Consider the following 18,411-nt stretch of genomic DNA (forward strand, 5'->3'; position numbering starts at 1 on the left):
AGAGCGTTGCTGCACAAATATTGTCAGGTGTCTCCAGAGATGTTCGTTCAGGTTCAAGTCCGGGCTCTAGCTGGGCCACTCAGGGACATTCAAAGACTTGTCCCGAAGCCACTCCTGCCTTGTCTTGGCTGTGTGCTTTGGGTCGTTGTCCTGTTGAAAGGTGCACCTTCACCCCAGTCCGAGGTCCTGAGTGCTCTGGAGCAGGTTTTCATCAAGGATCTCTCTGTACTTTGCTCCATTCATCTTTCCCTCGATCCTGACTAGTCTCCCAGTCCCTGCTGCTTAAAAACATCCCCACAGCATGATGCTGCCACCACCATGCTTCACCATAGGGATGGTGCCAGGTTTCCTCCAGAAGTGACGCTTGGCATTCAGGTCAAATAGTTCAATCTTGGTTTCATCAGACCAGAGAATCTTGTTTCTCATGGTCTGAGAATCTTTAGGTGCCTTTTGACAAACTCCAAGTGGGCTGTCGTGTGCCTTTTACTGAGGAGTGGCTTCCGTCTGGCCACTCTACCATAAAAGCCTGATTGGTGGAGTGCTGCAGAGATGGTTGTCCTTCTGGAAGGTTCTCCCATCTCCACAGAGGAACTCTGGAGCTCTGTCAGAGTGACCATCGGGTTCTTGGTCACCTTGCTGACCAAGGCCATTCTCCCCTAATTGCTGCAGAAATGTTTTGGTACCCTTGCACAGAACTGTGCCGCGACACAATCCGGTTGTCTCGGAGCTCTACAGACAATTCCTTAGACCTCATGGTTTGGTTTTTGCTCTGACATGCACTGTCAACTCTAGGACCTTATATAGACAGGTGTGTGCCTTTCCAAATCATGTCCAATCAATTGAATTTACCACAGGTGGACTCCAAGTTGTAGAAACATCTTAAGGATGATCAATGGAAACAGGATACACCTGAGCACAATTTCGAGTGTCATAGCAAAGGGTCTGAATACTTATGTAGATAATGCATTTCTGTATTATATATTTTTTTGTTGCAAAACTGTCTAAAAACCTGTTTTTGCTTTGTCATTATGGGGTATTGTGTGTAGGTTGCTGAGGATTTATTTTATTCATTGTAGAATAAGGCTGTAACGTAACAAAGTGTATGTATGTATATATATATATATATAGTGAACAAAAACACAAAGTGTTGGTCCCATGTTTCATTAGCTGAAATAAAAGACAGCAGAAATTTTCCATAGGCACAAAAAGCTTATTTCTCAAAACAAATGTACATCCCTGTTAGTGAGCATTTCTCTTTTGCCAAAATAATCCATCCACCTGACAGGTGTGGCATATCAAGAAGCTGATTAAACAGCATGATCATTACACAGGTGCACCTTGTGCAGGGGACACTAAAAGGCCACTAAAATGTGCAGTTTTGTCACAAAACAATGCCACAGATGTCTCAGGTTTTGAGGGAGTGTGCAATTGGCATGCTAACTGCTAACTCCATCAGAGCTGTTGCCAGAGAATTTAATGTTCATGACAAACTATTTGCACCCCGCTTGTTGGAGAGAAAATGTTGCTGGTTTAAATCTTATTTTCTGCAATTATTCACATTCTGTCATTGAAATGTTCTCTGCAGACACTTTTATAGCTCATTTTCTTGCAATTCTATACATTGTGCCATGTCTAATGTGTATTCATATGATATTTGAGTGATTAAATCTATGTGCTAAAAAAAAGATGACATGGACTAGTTATAAAGTTTTAAATAGCTCTCTGAGGTATGCAATGACTGACATGACAAGAGGATAACTGATGATGTACTACCCAATATCAAAATTTGACCTTGTGCATTCTACTATTACAACTTTTAAGAGTAAGTTGAAAGCCGGACTGAGTTTCTTAAAATAAAAATAAAACCACTGCCCTGGCAGATGGCCTTGGTGTCCTGGCAGATTGAACACCTTTTGAAGCCAAATGGCCATGCCCCTAAAATCATGTGCCAGATTTCTAGGATTCTAGGTCTGCGTTCAGACAGGCAGACCAATTCTGATGTTTTTCCCACTAATTGGTCTTTTGACCAATCACATCCGATCTTTTCAGAGCTGATCTGATCAGATTGGTCAAAGGACCAATTAACGGAGAAAAAAATATCAGAATTGGGCTGCCTGCCTAAACACAGCCTTAGACTATGTTGTGAGACACAGAGACAGCAGCTGTTCAGAGACCAGAGGTGAGACAACAGTGATATAAGGCTCTGTCACCCTCAATGTGCTGCATGTAATGTTGACCTCACTCAGCATGCCAGGTAGGGTTCTAGGATATTTCTATCAGCTGTTGAAAGACTGAAGGTGACACCAGTTGGCTAGGATTCTAGGTTCTTTGTAGAGTGTGTTGTAAGACACACACGACGGCTATTGAAACAGACAGCAGTGATATCACGCTCAGTCGCCCTAAAGGCTGTTGAATGAGACAGCAGAGATATCATGCTGAGTCAACCTAAAGATTTGCTTGCCACCATGTATGGCTGTACTGTGGTGTTGTGTTTCTGTGTTATATTACATTACTTACAGGCTGTGGAAATCATTTCCCTTTTCAAGGAGAATAAAGTATCTAGCCTAGGCTGTATGCATATATGGAGATCTCTGAGCATCAGGCTTCATCAGTATTTCTAACAAGTCCAGTCCAGCGCAGGCCTTAAGTGCAGGTGGAGGCCATCGTTAGCCCCTCCATTATTAAAGCAGTTAGCCCAGTGGTGAATCCTGTGTGTCCACTAATGGGATAGCATGGGTATTAGACAGCTAAGCTATTTACTGCTCCCGACCCGACACTGTTCTCACACACAACTAACCCGCCAATGTGCATGATGCATTCTCAGTCAACATATGTATGTAGGATTGTAGGTAAATACTACTAACTGCGCTAGATCAATGCCAGCAGCATACCACCCTGTAACCCAATGCTGGCTTGCCCCTGAAGCTAAGCTGGGTTAGTCCTGGTCAGTCCCTGGATGGGAGACAAGACGCTGTTGGAAGTGGTGTTGGAGGGCCAGTAGGCGACACTCTTTCCTCTGGTCTGAAATAAAATATCCCAATGCCCCAGGGCAGTTATTGGGGACATTGCCCTGTGTAGGGTGTAGTCTTTTGGACGGGACGTTAAATGCGTGTCCTGACTCTCTGTGGTCACTAAAGATCTCATGGCAATTGTCGTAAGGGTTGTTAACCACGTGTCTTGGCTAAATTCCAATCTGGCCCCTCATACCATCACTGCCACCTAATCATCCCCAGCTTACAATTGGCTCATTCATCCTGTCTCCAGGTCATTGGTATAAATGAGAATGCATTCTCAGTCAACTTACCTGGTAAAATAAAGGTAAAAAAAATAAAACGCATCTGAAGAAAATATCAAAAATATAATAAAATAAACCATTTCTAAAAAAAGAGTCTCAGCGTGACCAGTTAAATCTCCAGATACAAAAGTCACCTCACTCAGTAGCAGTTAGCTTCCACTGACATGAGGCCTGATCCCTATGTTTCCATACTACATGGAAATAATAGTTTTATAGTGGTTTGGTAGTAATATGCAAGGACCACACACAAACTTGATTCCCCAGTGTTTACTGAGTGTCATGGCTGCTGTGTGGTAAAGTATTGTTTTGGTCTGGTCCCCGTAGTGGTGCTGTGTGGTAAAGTATTGTTGTGGTCTGGTCGTGTGTGGTAAAGTCTTGTTGTAGTCTGATCCCTGTACTGGTGCTATGTGGTAAAGTCTTGTTGTAGTCTGATCCCTGTACTGGTGCTATGTGGTAAAGTATTGTTGTAGTCTGATCCCTGTACTGGTGCTATGTGGTAAAGTCTTGTTGTGGTCTGGTCCCTGTACTGGTGCTATGTGGTAAAGTCTTGTTGTAGTCCGGTCCCTGTACTACTGCTGCTGACTCAGACACATTTGAATGGCTGGTGACAGAAACGGGCAGTTGGTGTGTGTGTTTTAACCTTGGTCTCAGTCCAAACACCACCAGTGCCACTCCTAGACTTCCGCCTATGTAACACTCCCCGCAGGCAAACTAAATACTGGCCAGACTATGGTGGCCTCTGACACACACACACACAGTAGAGGCACATTGAGCAGTCGCAAGACAGACCTTCCAAGTTCCAAGCAACAGTACAACGTTAGACATGTTAATTCTCTGACTGGGGAAAAGAGAGTCAGATACACAGCAGCATGATGTCATGCTCAATCGAATATATGGAGGGAAGAGAATGTGAAAGAGCCACACCCGTTGTTTACATACAGGTAGAGTGGAGTCATGCACAACCAGTAAAGGTGACCAGGAAATGAAATGGCTGACATGTTCACTCTGAAAACCAATGCCAAATGATTGCATTTATTTTTTTAACACCAAGTTAACAGTTCAAATATAAACACACCTCAGGTGTAGCACCAAACTAGGAAGGTGCAAATCCAGTAAAAGCAGGCTTCCGTGTGTCTGGGCCACACCCATAGCATGACTTGAAAGGCTGTCATTACAGAGGTTCATAAATGATACTCCTGGCATAAACAGCACCGACTGTGTGCTGGAGCTAGGCTACTACATTGCTAGGCTACAACTCTCAAGTCACTAGGAACTCAACGACAGTCATCTCACAGATTACATTTGCAGGTAAAAACTAGAAGTTTTCAATTTGGTGAAGTAAACTACAACTACTGAAAAGAGAGCATGTACTAAATCGTCCCCTCTCCTTCTCCCAAATTTCAATTGGTCAATGTTGCCAAATGTCAAACATTTGGCAGTGTTGCGCTGGAACCCCCCCAGCTGACAGCTAAGATAGTTTGACATGTGTATGTATGGTGCTCTTTTTGATCAATAGATACTGGTAGTGAGGAGCGACAAACCACGGAACTGTAGCATAGAATATAAAAGCAGAACAAACCAATGCATGGCCCTGGTCACGTCTGGTGGAGACCCTGCATTGAAATAGTGTGACCTGAGAAGGTGGCAATGGCATCGCCGTTGGACTCTGAAGTCTTTGTACATACCACATGAGAGTGCAAATGAAACAACCACACCTGACTCTACCCCACCCATTGGCAGGCAGCCTAGCGGTTAGGAGTGTTGGGCCAGAAACCGAAAGGTTGCTGGTCCAAATCCTGAGCCGACTAGGTGAAAAATGTCAATGTTCCCTCGAGCAAGGCACTTTACCCTGATTGCTCTTGTAAGACACTCTGGATAAGAGCTTCTGCTAAGTGACTATGTAAACCCATCCTATTCCAAAACGTGGCCAAGACCCACAAAACAGGTTCTTCTCTTCCTCTCCCGCCCCCCTTTATCTTGCTCTCATTGTGAATATATCAAAGAAATCCAAGACATGAAAAGAGGGAGCAACCCCTTCATAACAGAAAAGGGAAAAAAAACAAACACGGATGGTGTTGGACAATTATTACTGTACACCGCCGTGTAACGTTACAGTAGTCGTTAGTACACTTTGCAGCTGTTTCATGCCTTCACAACGTACATCTAGATATATCTCATCCTTTCCACATGCATTTCTTACAAAGACTCTTGGCAAATATGACAGGAGATACAGTTTAGGCCAGAGCAAACACTTCCTAAATAATGTAACGTTAGTTAGCTACCTTGGCCAGTCGAGAACAACTTCTCACAAGAGTCATTAACCCTACACCACTGCTACACATCAACAGCATTAGAAAAAAACCCAGCTAAAACTCCCTCTACACATGATGGTGGTGTAATAGAGACCTGTGATAAAATGATTAACGTGGACTTTGACTCATAGTTCGCGAGCGGGCTGGCCAACGTCCGTGTACGAGGAGTACCTGGTAGCTCACTCTCCCGAAGGGCTTTGACCTAACGACTACAGTGTGCCCAACCTACTGTCTGCCGGGAGTCAGTAAAACACATGGAACTTAAGTCCAGAAAATGCTTGATAGGTAGACAACTTTGTAAACTTCACATATCTCAATTGCTTGTTGGGTAACGTTAACTAGGTGACAAACGTTACACTCGCTCTCAAGCAAACGTTAGCTCGTTGGCTGGTTCGCTAGCACAAACTAACTAGCGAGCTAACGACGATTATTTTACTCTAATGTTAGCTTAATAATAGGTAACTAAGCAAGTCGCTATTATTGGACAGTAGTACAATGAGTGCAAAACAAATACAGCGGAATGCTGTAGCTACATTATAGTTAAGCTACAAATGCACTAACAGTAAACATCTAACGTTGGCTAACCAAACTACAACACCGCTAACGTTAGCTAGTTAGCAAGCGGTCGCTAGCTAACGTTAACTCTTTTTTATATACGTTCAGACACTTAAAACGATTGAAAAACAAATGTACTGAATTACCAATTTCGGGTGGTTCTTTTGTTGTTTTCATGCAAGTCCCCAGACGTTGTTTGAACAGGGATCCAGGCCTATCGAAACAGACTCAAATTTCCAACTGCTGCGGTAGCAAGTCGTTGCAATTCCAATTCTGGGCGTTCTTGCCCCACTGCACGACCGAGTAGCAAAGTCGAATCTCCACTATTCACCAAATAGCTTTACCTAGATTACATAAACATGGGTAAACTAACGCTGAAAGTGAATAGCTAAGCCGCCATTGACTGTGTACTCTTTTAGGACCAACCTAGAATAGATAATAGGTATGTTCCTCGGCTTGCTCACTGCTCTTCCTCCCCGACAGTTTTCCTATTTTCCCTTCCCTGAGTGCGAGATGACGAGCACACACACAGGATAGGGGATGGGTTCTTTACCGTAATTACCATTTCTTGCGCATTAACCAACACCAACATCCATTGTAAAGTAAGGTGGTTTATTTGATAAAAATACAACACACACGAATTAAAGTTTTATTTTCTGAATCAGTTAAATGTTTTCTGTAACATCAATGACCTTTTCTTTACCAGATAGGCCAATCAATGAATAAAAGCAAAGCATTCTGGATATGCATAACATACAGTATGTCCTGTCTGGTAGTTACCATCATCTGTAGCTAATATAAAATTTAAAAAAAAACTAGTAACATCAATATTAAAGTAAATATTAATGAGAAAATTTAAAATCGGAAAATGTACAGTTTACAGTAGCTGTATCAGTCTTACACTTGTACAAACTCATATGTGTGTACTATGCACTGATAACATAGTTTATTTGATAAAAATATATATATATATATTATTTACACAAGCATGAATTATTTTAGTGCACTTTCCATACATACTGCACTATAGGGCACTGGTCAAAATAGGGTGACATTTGCGACACAACCATACATTTGTAAAAACACAGGTTATGGGATATAGGATACATACATTATGCAAAGCAGCACCAAACTGCAACATGTGTACAAATCTGTAATTCAAGAAAAGAGCTATGAGTTAATTTTGATGAGAAAGTTGCCAAAATATGAAATTAAAATCACGTATCATTTTTTTCCCATCATTTATATTTTCTCTACACCTTTCTTTCTCACACCCCCACCAGTCCCAGCTAGTATCTGATCAGGGTTTTATATGCAGGAAACGAGTCAAGACATACTGTACTCAGAACTGTGGAAATTACCTATATCTTTACATTGATTATTCTGAAGATCTGTCGTGTGTGTGTGTGTGTGTGTGTGTGTGTGTGTGTGTGTGTGTGTGTGTGTGTGTGTGTGTGTGTGTGTGTGTGTGTGTGTGTGTGTGTGTGTGTGTGTATATATGTGTGCGGACAAACTGGAGAGATATTAAAAGTTAGAAATGCAGCACCCAACCCAACTCATGTCCATTTCCTAATTTTGTGGAAATGACTCAGAATTTAGTCAATGGAAATGACCTACATCTTAGATAGCTTATTCTGGAGATGTGTGTGTGTGTGTGTAACCTGATCTTGGGCAGTGTGTTCAAAGACTTGCCTCCTGCTCGTCCTCTTCCTCCTGTCCTCTGGGCTGCTCTCCCCTCTCTCTGCCAGCAGCCCTCCCTCCTGGGATGCAGGGGCAACCCCTCCACGCACCGCTATCCAGCTCTCTGTTGACACCTACTGACCTAAAGAGACAGCACCAGGAGACTACTGTTTACCGAAAGGAATCTCAATACACACACACAAGCACGCACGAATGCAAGCACACACACACACACACACACACACACACACACACACACACACACACACACACACACACACACACACACACACACACACACACACACACACACACACACACACACACACACACACACACACACACACACACACACACACCATGACAGTCCATCTCCCAGCTAGTTCGTATTCAACCTCTATTACCTGGCTCTTGACTTGCAGAGCAGAAACATAGCGGTGGTGGTCAGCAGCACTATGACCAGTCTGATGATGACAGCTGGCAGAGGAGAGGCTGGAACAGAGACACGTATTGGTTAGCATCCAAGTGATTAGCATCAGAACCATCTGTGAATCAGAGTCTGTCAGTTAAAGTTACGTCTGGTTCATGTTCAGGTACCTGTTACGGTCAGAGAGAGGAGCTCACTCTCAGAGGAGAAGTTATGAGAGAAAACATCATTCTTATAAACACAGCTGTAGTTTCCTTGGTGGGAGTCGTCTGCAGCAGGGAAGAGGAAGGCAGCAGAGTGATTGACAGCTGGCTGGGTCTGGGTTCTGTTGATCCCGGGGAGCGTGAGGAGGAAGGAGCCTCCTGGGTACTGTGGCTGAGTGGAGCAGGTGATGGTGAAGATGTGGCCCCATAACAGCTCGGGCCCCGGGTAGCCCCTGGACACCCCTTCCGTTGAGACATTCAGGGAGATATCAGGCTGGACCAGGAGATCTGGAGAAGAGGATGGAACATCTAATGACTTTCCTAATTTAGATGTGATGACATCATCGATGTGGAAGTAAGTGTAAGTGATTAATAACACCCTCCCATACAGATCAACACAAATAGATACCTACCCTGTTTATGAGGTTTATTGTTATTCTATTTCAAAGATGAAGGGCCTACAGCAACTTATAGACTTTAAAATACAGTAGCAGTTCTGTTGATCCCGGGGAGCGTAAGGAGAAATTGAGGATTTCTATTTGATTAATTAGTCATGATTTAATGCAATAGTACAGTTTTTCTGATAGTTTGGCTCCATTTAAACTATCACGGAAATAGTCAAACACACAAAACAAATATGTTTCCCGAGTATCAATACAATGCTAGAACCTGAAACCTGAAAAGTGTCTGTAAATGTACTATCAAAGGAAACTTCTCCTCCTCACTTCAGAAAGCTGTTACATCATGTACAACAAGAGTGACTCAGTAAAAAGACAAACAACTCCACACCATCTAACCAACAAGTCTTACCTGAACAAACCACACCGGCATCGTCTCCGTCGTGAGAAAAGCTTCCGAAGCCAGCGTATGAGTATAGGCATCGGCGCAGTTCAGACTCTGATCCTCTGCATGAAAAATAAATCTGTGTGACTAATCCAGATCCTCTCCCAAAGTAACTGCCTCGTGTTGCTGTAACTGCAGAACCACAGTCCAGCCGTCTGCACACCACAGTTGCTTCATTGATGTCCCAGTCAGTGCCCGCTATTGTGGCCCCACCCAAATGATGTAAAACCACTTTCCCTGCACACCTACTCCCTCCCTGCAACAGACCGAGTAGTGTAGCTAGACAGAGAGATAGAGAAAGGGAGAGTCAGAGAGAGAGAGCGAGACAAAGAGAGAAAGAATGTGTGAGAGAGATAGAGTCAGAGAGATAGAGAGAGAGAGGGGTACATGTACTGCTCTGAAAGCAGAAAAATAAAATAAGAAACAACATAGTGTTGTTTGATTTGTGACATCTGAAAGAAAGACTCCTTTACTTGAGCAGTTGAGTCCCACATCATTTCCATGTGTGCAGTTCTTCTTTTCTCTAGCTGCGGTGCTGCAGTCCAGGAGAAGGGACTCATTGCCTTTACACTGGAACTCTTTATCCCAGGTCTGACCCTCACCTTCTCCATAGAGCCCCCCCTGTTGAGCAGAAAGATCTGGACAGAGAAGCTCCCGACAAACTACCTCTGCATCCTGCCAGTCAAAGTCAGCTTCACACACTGAGGCCCAGGACTGATTGGACTTCACCTCCAATCTACCAGAGCATGCATTCTCTCCACCCACAAGCCGCACAAAGTCTGAGGAAAAACAGATGAAGGAACAATCGATCAGTTGTGTTGTTGATTCTGTTATCCGCAGGTTGTCAATCCTCTAGCACACCTGGGATTTCTAATCAGCTAATTCTTGATTGGCTGAATGTGTGTACGTGTGTGGTTTGTGTGTACCTGTGTGTGTATCAATGAAAACCCTTTTCTTAGAAATCAAGAGTGCAATGATCATCCCTCCCCATCTATCTCCTTCTCCCGCTCTCCAAACATCTCCCCCTCTCTCTCTCCCTCCCCTCCTCTCTCTCTCTCTCTCTCTCCCCCTCCTCCCCTCTCTCTTAACAAACACTGGATATTCTGTTTACAGTTTTTGCCGATTGCTTACACACTGAAAGTGAATGCTTAGACAAAAGCATCAAAACCTTAACTTTTGCAACCATCCCTTTAACAAAGGCACCAAAAGTACAAACACATTTTCTGCTTTGCACTTTGTTTGCAATTCTGCAACACACATGCAAAACACTACACTGTTTCTTACATTAGACACTTCATTCAAGAATGAAATCTCTTGCAATCATTGGGAAAACACTTCTATTCAAAATCAAACATACCTGAAATTGGCAACACCCACACACACACATGAAAACACTTCTACAGTAATTGAACACCAATTAGTCTGAGCCTTAGCACTACAAATAGACAGGTAAGCGCACCTCTTTTGTGAGAACTTTGCAAACATGGATGCAGTAAGAGGTAGAGGTAGAGGTAGAGGTAGAGGTAGAGGTAGAGGTAGAGGTAGAGGTAGAGGACGAGGACGAGGACGAGGTAGAGGTAGAGGACAAGAACAAAGGGGACCAGGCAATAGACAAAGACATATTTCTGACGACATTAGTCGCTACACGGTAGCATCCATAAGACGGACATTTAGACTGGAGAACGGGTATGTCTTCAACTTTCTACACTAGACTGTACCTATGGAATTGTTGCACGTCATTCTGCATCACAGTACAATACAATGTAGTCCTACAATATTAGGTCTATGCTCCTCAGTGAAAAAAATTAAGTATAGTACTGTGAAGTACATGTAATACAGTTTGATGTACAGTATAACAGTACAGTATGTAAAAACAACCTAACCAATGACATCATCTTCTTGCATTTTTTATAGAACTGCCAGACGACCCCCTGAGGGTGGAAGACAACGTCTGTTCACCCAGGAACAGGAACTGGCCATTGTCAATCTAGTGTTGGCAAACACCATCTGCCTACATCAACCACGAGAGCAAATCATCGCAGATCACACAACATTCCATAATATCAACTGTGTCAGTATGTCAACACTCTGCCGCATCTTGCGTCAACACCAACTTACGATGAAGCAGCTGTACAGGGTTCCATTTGAGAAGAACAGAGTTAGACTCCAAGACCATTATGATTGTGCAAGTGTCACTGTACTATACAGTAATGGCAGTAGATTGGGTCCTATTGGCACTGCATAGATGCATTCAGACAAAGCAGTATGTGACCTAGGCAGGTGCCCCCATTCTGGGTGGGGGGGTGGTGGTGGTGTCTGTGGGGCCACCTGCCTTGCCTGTAGTTTTGACTGAATATGTCTGACCTCACCCACCCCCATCCTTGTGTGAAAATGCAGACATTGTAGTCCTGTGTTTTGAGTTATACCATATTCACAGTACAGTGTGTGCATTTTCTGTTACAGAGAGTCCTGGACTTTGATGCAGCTGCACAGCCTCATGAGTTCATTTTCATTGATGAATCTGGATTCAATCTAGCTAAAACCAGGCGTCGGGGCCGTTTTTATAGGACAAAGAGCCGTTGTGAGGGTCTCGCGAGTGGTGCAGTGGTCTAAGGCAGTGCCACTGGAGATTCTGTGTTTGAGTCCAGGCTCTGTCGCAGCCGGCCGTGACCGAGAGACCCATGGGGCGGCGCACAATTGGCCCAGCATCGTCTTGGTTGGGGGGGGGTTTGGCCAGCAGGGATGTCCTTGTCCCATTGCGCACTAGTGACTCCTGTGGCGGGCTGGGCGCAGTGCATGCTGACACGGTCGCCAGGTGTACGGTGTTTCCTCCGACACATTGGTGCTTCCGGGTTAAATAGGCATTGTGTCAAGAAGCCGTGTAGCTTGGTTGGGTTGTGTTTCGGAGGACGCACGGCTCTCAACCTTCACCTCTTCCGAGTCCGTACGGGAGTTGCAGCAATGAGACAAGACTAACTACCAATTGGATCCCACAACATTTGGGAGAAAAAGGGGTTAATACAGTTTTTATAAATAAGGGCCGTTGTGGATGTCCCTGGACATCGCGGGGAAATATCACCTTGTGTGCCGCAATTAGTCTGCAAGGAGTTCTCCATCACCATGCCACCCTAGGTCCCTACAATACTGCACACATAATCATATTTCTGGATGCACTACATAATGCAGTTGTACAGGACGGACCAGAGCAGCCCAGGTTTGTTGTCATCTGGGATAATAGTTTCCACAGGGCTGCTCAGGTCAGGGACTGGTTCACCAACCACAATAACTTCACAGTTGTATACTTGACCCCTTTTCTCAATCTGATTGAGGAATAATTTTTGGCTTGGTGTTGGAAAGTGTATGACCGCCAATCACGTGCCTGCCTGCCTCTTCTGCAAGCAATGGAAGAGGCATGCGGAGACATTGAGGTGGGGTTAGTCCAGGGTTGGATAAGGCGATATTTTCCCCATTGTCTAGTGATGGCATTGCTTGTGATGTGGATGAGGTGATGTGGCCTGACCCTAACCGAAGGCGGGATCCATAAACTATCCACCCCATCCCTTACAATACTATTTTTTGTAATTTTACTGTAATTATTTTTGTTTCTGAGTTTAAAGTAACATTGTATTGATTACTGTACTGTAAGTCTAATTTTCTTTTTTGTTGTTGTAAAAACCTGCAATGGCAAAAAAAGAAGCTGTATATATTTTTTTTCTGAAACCTTTCTATTTTTGTGTTGAAATGTGAGTAGATGTACTGTACTGGAACAATCTTTCATAGACGCCTGTAGGAGAAAATTGAAAAGGTATACAAAGTACTAAAGACAGCAGTGTTTTGTATAAAGTACATCAGTGTGTTGTTGCTGCTTTGAAAGAGTAATTGAAATGGTGCATGTGTGTATCATTTTGTTGCAAAAATGCCATTTTGAAAAAGGATAGTTAGGTTTTGATTGCAGAGTTTCATTTTGACATAAGTGAGATGTTGTCCAAGTGTTGTGTCTTATTTGGCTTGTGTATAGAGTTTTGACAAAATGAGCCAAATTCCACAGCAAGTGTGTAAGCAATCGCAAAAACCTGACGTCTTAAACAGAATATACACAGATGGCCAATAGAAACTAGAACAGCCTGACTTATTGAGATGAAATACCTGAGAATCACTCACCTGAACAAGCTACACCAACGTATGAACAGCGTTCAGCTTCTGGGCTGACTAGACACTCTCCAAGTGTAGACTCATTACCTGAGCACTTTACAGCTTGCCCTCTAAGCCCAGACGACGATGAGTATCTGTGCAAAGGGTACCCACAGTCCATTTGTTTACACACCACTTTCACCTCGTCTAACAGAGAATCCATGGAGTCACACACTTTCCTCCATTCTCCATGGAGGAAGATCTCCACTTCCCCATGGCAGCTGTTGGACCCACCCACCAGTCTGACTGGGACATCAGCTGTGTACACTAGGGACAGGACAGAGGACGGATGTTACATTTAAAAATGTTAAAGGTGTGTGTGCTTGTGCATGGGTTTGCATGCGTGTGTGTGGGCGTGCACGTGTACCTGTACATGTGTGTGAGTGTGAGTGTGTGTGTGTGTGTGTGTATGTGCAGAGCAATTAACTGAACACAGACACAGTACATAGGTTAAATCCAAATGGAATCCTATTCCCTATATGATGCACTACTGACCCACTGGGCCCAGCTCAAATGCAGTGCACGATATAGGAAATAGGGTTCCATTTGGAACGCACAGATAATATATAATAAACAGAATTGAACTACCTGAGCTCCAGTACAGGATAATCAGCATCAAGACAGGTGTCATATCGTTTTCAAACTGGGGCTCCACTGGGCTATAGCCTACAGGTCTACTGTCTAAATACTGAGCTGTAGCCTACAGGTCTACTGTCTAAATACTGAGCTGTAGCCTACAGGTCTACTGTCTAAATACTGAGCTATAGCCTACAGGTCTACTGTCTAAATACTGAGCTATAGCCTACAGGTCTACTGTCTAAATGCTGAGTTGTAGCCTACAGGTCTACTGTCTAAATACTGAGCTATAGCCTACAGGTCTACTGTCTAAATACTGAGCTGTAGCCTACAGGTCTACTGTCTAAATACTGAGCTGTAGCCTACAAGTCAACTGTCTAAATACTGAGCTATAGCCTACAGGTCTACTGTCTAAATACTGAGCTGTAGCCTACAGGTCTACTGTCCAAATACTGAGATGTAGCCTACAGGTCTACTGTCTAAATACTGAGCTATAGCCTACAGGTCTACTGTCTAAATACTGAGCTATAGCCTACAGGTCTACTGTCTAAATACTGAGCTGTAGCCTACAGGTCTACTGTCTAAATACTGAGCTGTAGCCTACAGGTCTACTGTCTAAATACTGAGCTGTAGCCTACAGGTCTACTGTCTAAATACTGAGCTTTAGCCTACAGGTCTACTGTCTAAATACTGAGCTGTAGCCTACAGGTCTACTGTCTAAATACTGAGCTGTAGCTTACAGACTGAAGAGTGAACTGAACTTGCAGCACTTCTATCATATGACGCCCTTCTTCAGTCTCACTGATATGGCATCCTCCTGTTTTTTACCTCCGCCTCTCACCGTTAAGTTCTGATCCGTTTTAGAAAGCAAAAAGACAGGAAGTTGCTCAGAGCACAGCCCTGTGAGTGGAATTTACCCATATCTTAAATCACTGACATCAAGATCCATAGATTATTGACGTACTAGTTGTCCTCAAGATGATGAAATGGACATAAATTGGGTTAATATCTCTCCAGTTTGTTACACAATGACACACACACACACACACACACACACACACACACACACACACACACACACACACACACAGCTATTCATTACTTGTTTACAAAGTCTAAAATTATAAACAAACATATCTCATGAGGCATAAATAAGTTATATTATTCAAGAATCAATGGTTTATACTGAATCTGATTTACTGTAATATAATTAGATAACATGTCCATTAAGCAGTAGCCTGTTGTATATTTGGTATACTGAGTCTGATTTACAGTAATATCAGCAGTTGACATGTCCATTAAGCAGTAGCCTACTGTATATTGGGTATACTGAATCTGATTTACAGTAATATCAGTAGTTGACATGTCCATTAAGCAGTAGCCTATTGTACAGTTGAAGTTGGAAGTTTACATACACTTTAGCCCAATACATTTAAACTCTGTTTTTCACAATTCCTGACATTTAATCCGAGTAAAAATTCCCTGTCTTAGGTCAGTTAGGATCACCAATTTATTTTAAGAATGTGAAATGCCAGAATAATAGTAGAGACAATGATTTATTTCAGCTTTTATTTCTTTCATCACATTCCCAGTGGGTCAGAAGTTTACATACCCTCAATAAGTATTTGGTAGCATTTCCTTTAAATTGTTTAACTTGGGTCAAATGTTTCGGGTAGCCTTCCACAAGCTTCCCACAATAAGTTGGGTGAATTGTGGCCCATTCCTCCTGACAGCTGGTGTAACTGAGTCAGGTTTGTAGGCCTCCTTGCTCGCACACACTTTTTCAGTTCTGCCCACAAATTTTCAATAGGATTGAGGTCAGGGCCTTGTGATGGCCACTCCAATACCTTGACTTTGTTGTCCTTAAGCCATTTTGCCACAACTTTGGAAGTATGCTTGGGGTCATTGTTCATTTGGAAAACCCATTTGCGACCAAGCTTTAACTTCCTGACTGATGTCTTGAGATGTTGCTTCAATATATCCACATAATGTTCTTACCTCACGATGCCATCTATTTTGTGAAGTGCACCAGTCCCTCCTGCAGCAAAGCACCCCACAAATGATGCTGCCACCCCCGTGCTTCACGGTTGGGATGGTGTTCTTCAGCTTGCAAGCCTCCCCCTTTTTACTCCAAACATAACAATGGTCATTATGGCCAAACAGTTCTATTTTTGTTTCATCAGACCAGAGGACATTTCTCCAAAGAGTACGATCTTTGTCCCCATGTGCACTTGCAAACCGTAGTCTGGCTTTTTTAATGACGGTTTTGGAGCAGTGGCTTCTTCCTTGCTGAGCGGCCTTTCAGGTTATGTCGATGTAGGACTTGTTTGACTGTGGATATAGATACTTTTGTTTCTGTTTCCTCCAACATCTTCACATGGTCCTTTGCTGTTGTTCTGGGATTGATTTGCACTTTTCGCACCAAAGTACATTCATCTCTAGGAGACAGAACGCGTCTCCTTCCTGAGCGGTATGACAGCTGAGTGGTCCCAAGGTGTTTATACTTGCATACTATTGTTTGTACAGATGAACGTGGTACCTTCAGGCATTTGGAAATTGCTCCCAAGGATGAACCAGAGTTGTGGAGGTCTATAATTGTTTTTCTGAGGTCTTGGCTGATTTCTTTTGATTTTCACATGATGTCAACCAAAGAGGGACTGAGTTTGAAGGTAGGCCTTGAAATACATCCACAGGTACACCTCCAATTGACTCAAATGATGTCAATTAGCCTATCAGAAGCTTCTAAAGCCATGACATAATTTTCTGACATTTTCCAAGCTGTTTAAAGGCACAGTCATCTTAGTGCATGTAAACTTCTGACCACTGGAATTGTGATACAGTGAATTATAAGTGAAATAATCTGTCTGTAAACAATAGTTGGAAAAATGACTTGTGTCATGCACAAAGTAGATGTCCTAACCAACTTGCCAAAACTATAGTTTATAACAAGAAATTTGTGGAGTGGTTGAAAAACAAGTTTTAATGACTCAAATCTAAGTGTATGTAAACTTCCGACTTCAACTGTATATTGTAGACTAGGTCTACCTAACGAACAAAAACAGCGATGTCTCGCAAACCCTAGTATAGGCCTACTCCATTCGATTTGACAGAGATAAGAACGAGGTAGGTTATTCACGTATGTAGCCTAGTGATATGAATTTGAACGTAAACCAAATGAGACTATATGGAGGTGAATATTTATTAGGCTACTTTATGACGCTAATTTAGCATTACTGATGTTTCCAAATACCTGTTTGCAGGATTTCAACTAGGCCTACAGTAGCCTACCTCAAACCAAATGTTTTTCAAAACTGCAAATGTATATGACATTGATCATGACATCTATTATCAACAGCTGTTATTGTTGCAATATGCATTAATGTCCCTTACAAAAAAAGATTGCAGTTTTGAAACTGCAGTAAAAGTGCAGTTATTGCAGTCGACTGTGGTATTTTGGAGGCAGTAATTACAGATAACTGCAGTTACACTGCAAAATTATTGCATTAAAAAAACGTATTTTGGATGCAGTGTTGGCAGAACACTTCAGTTATACTGCACTCTGACTGGGGGTGTGTGCGTGTAAACACATTTTGATTTGCAGGTGGGGGAATTATTGAGATAAAGATTCTGTGGTGGTAAATGATTGTGTTAATACGATGACATTTTTGAGGACATACCTCAACCACCAGAGCTAGGTGTAAACAAACAGATGCTATGGACCAGACCAAAAGGTAAACAAACAGATGCTATGTACCAGACCTAAAGGTAAACAAACAGATGATGTGGACCAGACCTAGAGGTAAACAAACAGATGCTATGGACCAGGGGCCTGTTGCACAAAAGTAGAATTAAGACATCCGGGATAAATGACTCAGCTGAGCTCAATGAAGCCAAAACATGTGCGTCCAGGCTTAATTGGTTGCACAAAGACCAAGCCAGGATGAGCAGACACGGATTCATTAAGCCAGGTGAAACCAATCCTGGATAGGTGCGCGCTCACGGCTCACTCAAATAGACCCCGCCACAGATCACAGATTAACTGATTTACCATGGCAACTAGAGCCGCGTACTTTTCCCCGTCGGAAGCACAAATCCTCATGGAGGCATACGAGGAGGTAAAATATATAATTAAGAAGAAAGGCAACACCGCCACAGTGATAAAGCAAAGAGAAAAAGCGTGGCAAAGTATTGCAGACCGCCTGAATGCGTAAGTAGTGCACAATTACACAGTCACCGCTCCGCTGAAACATCACAATTACAATTCAAATATTTAATTCACATCTCCAAAAATGCAGTTGTACTGTAATTATGAAACGGTTAAATTTTTAA

At 42.9% G+C, this 18,411-nt stretch overlaps 2 protein-coding genes across 10 annotated transcripts in view; both read right to left on the reverse strand.

Annotated features, from left to right (window-relative positions):
* The window catches only part of LOC106610489 (catenin delta-1), a 41,164-nt gene extending 34,478 nt beyond the window's left edge, over window positions 1–6,686 (reverse strand). For all 9 annotated transcript variants that reach the window (XM_082974099.1, XM_082974100.1, XM_082974094.1 and 6 more), the window contains exon 1: window positions 6,309–6,686. The gene's annotated coding sequence lies outside the window, so the exon portion shown is untranslated. The remainder of the gene's footprint in view (window positions 1–6,308) is intronic.
* Window positions 6,687–7,691: 1,005 nt separating this feature from the next.
* LOC123744216 (scavenger receptor cysteine-rich type 1 protein M160-like) lies at window positions 7,692–14,137 on the reverse strand. Its single transcript, XM_082973946.1, has 7 exons — window positions 14,095–14,137; window positions 13,621–13,773; window positions 9,789–10,094; window positions 9,283–9,594; window positions 8,440–8,760; window positions 8,247–8,334; window positions 7,692–7,984 (listed from the first exon to the last, which is right to left on the reverse strand). The coding sequence occupies exons 1-7, from the start codon at window positions 14,135–14,137 to the stop codon at window positions 7,843–7,845; spliced, it is 1,365 nt and encodes a 454-aa protein (XP_082830072.1). The 3' UTR covers window positions 7,692–7,842.
* Window positions 14,138–18,411: the final 4,274 nt, after the last annotated feature.

Source organism: Salmo salar, chromosome 04 (assembly GCF_965601325.2).
Source record: "Salmo salar chromosome 04, fSalSal1, whole genome shotgun sequence".
Taxonomy (NCBI): Eukaryota; Metazoa; Chordata; class Actinopteri; order Salmoniformes; family Salmonidae; genus Salmo; species Salmo salar.

Excerpts from the sequence above, each read along its gene's own strand:
- LOC123744216 (XM_082973946.1), bottom strand. The coding sequence starts at position 14,137 with ATGACACCTGTCTTGATGCTGATTATCCTGTACTGGAGCTCAG. Across the intron at positions 9,595-9,788 it reads TGTGGGACTCAACTGCTCAA|CTACACTACTCGGTCTGTTG; the intron begins GTAAAGGAGTCT and ends CTCTCTGTCTAG. Across the intron at positions 7,985-8,246 it reads CTCTGCAAGTCAAGAGCCAG|GTCAGTAGGTGTCAACAGAG; the intron begins GTAATAGAGGTT and ends CTGTCTCTTTAG.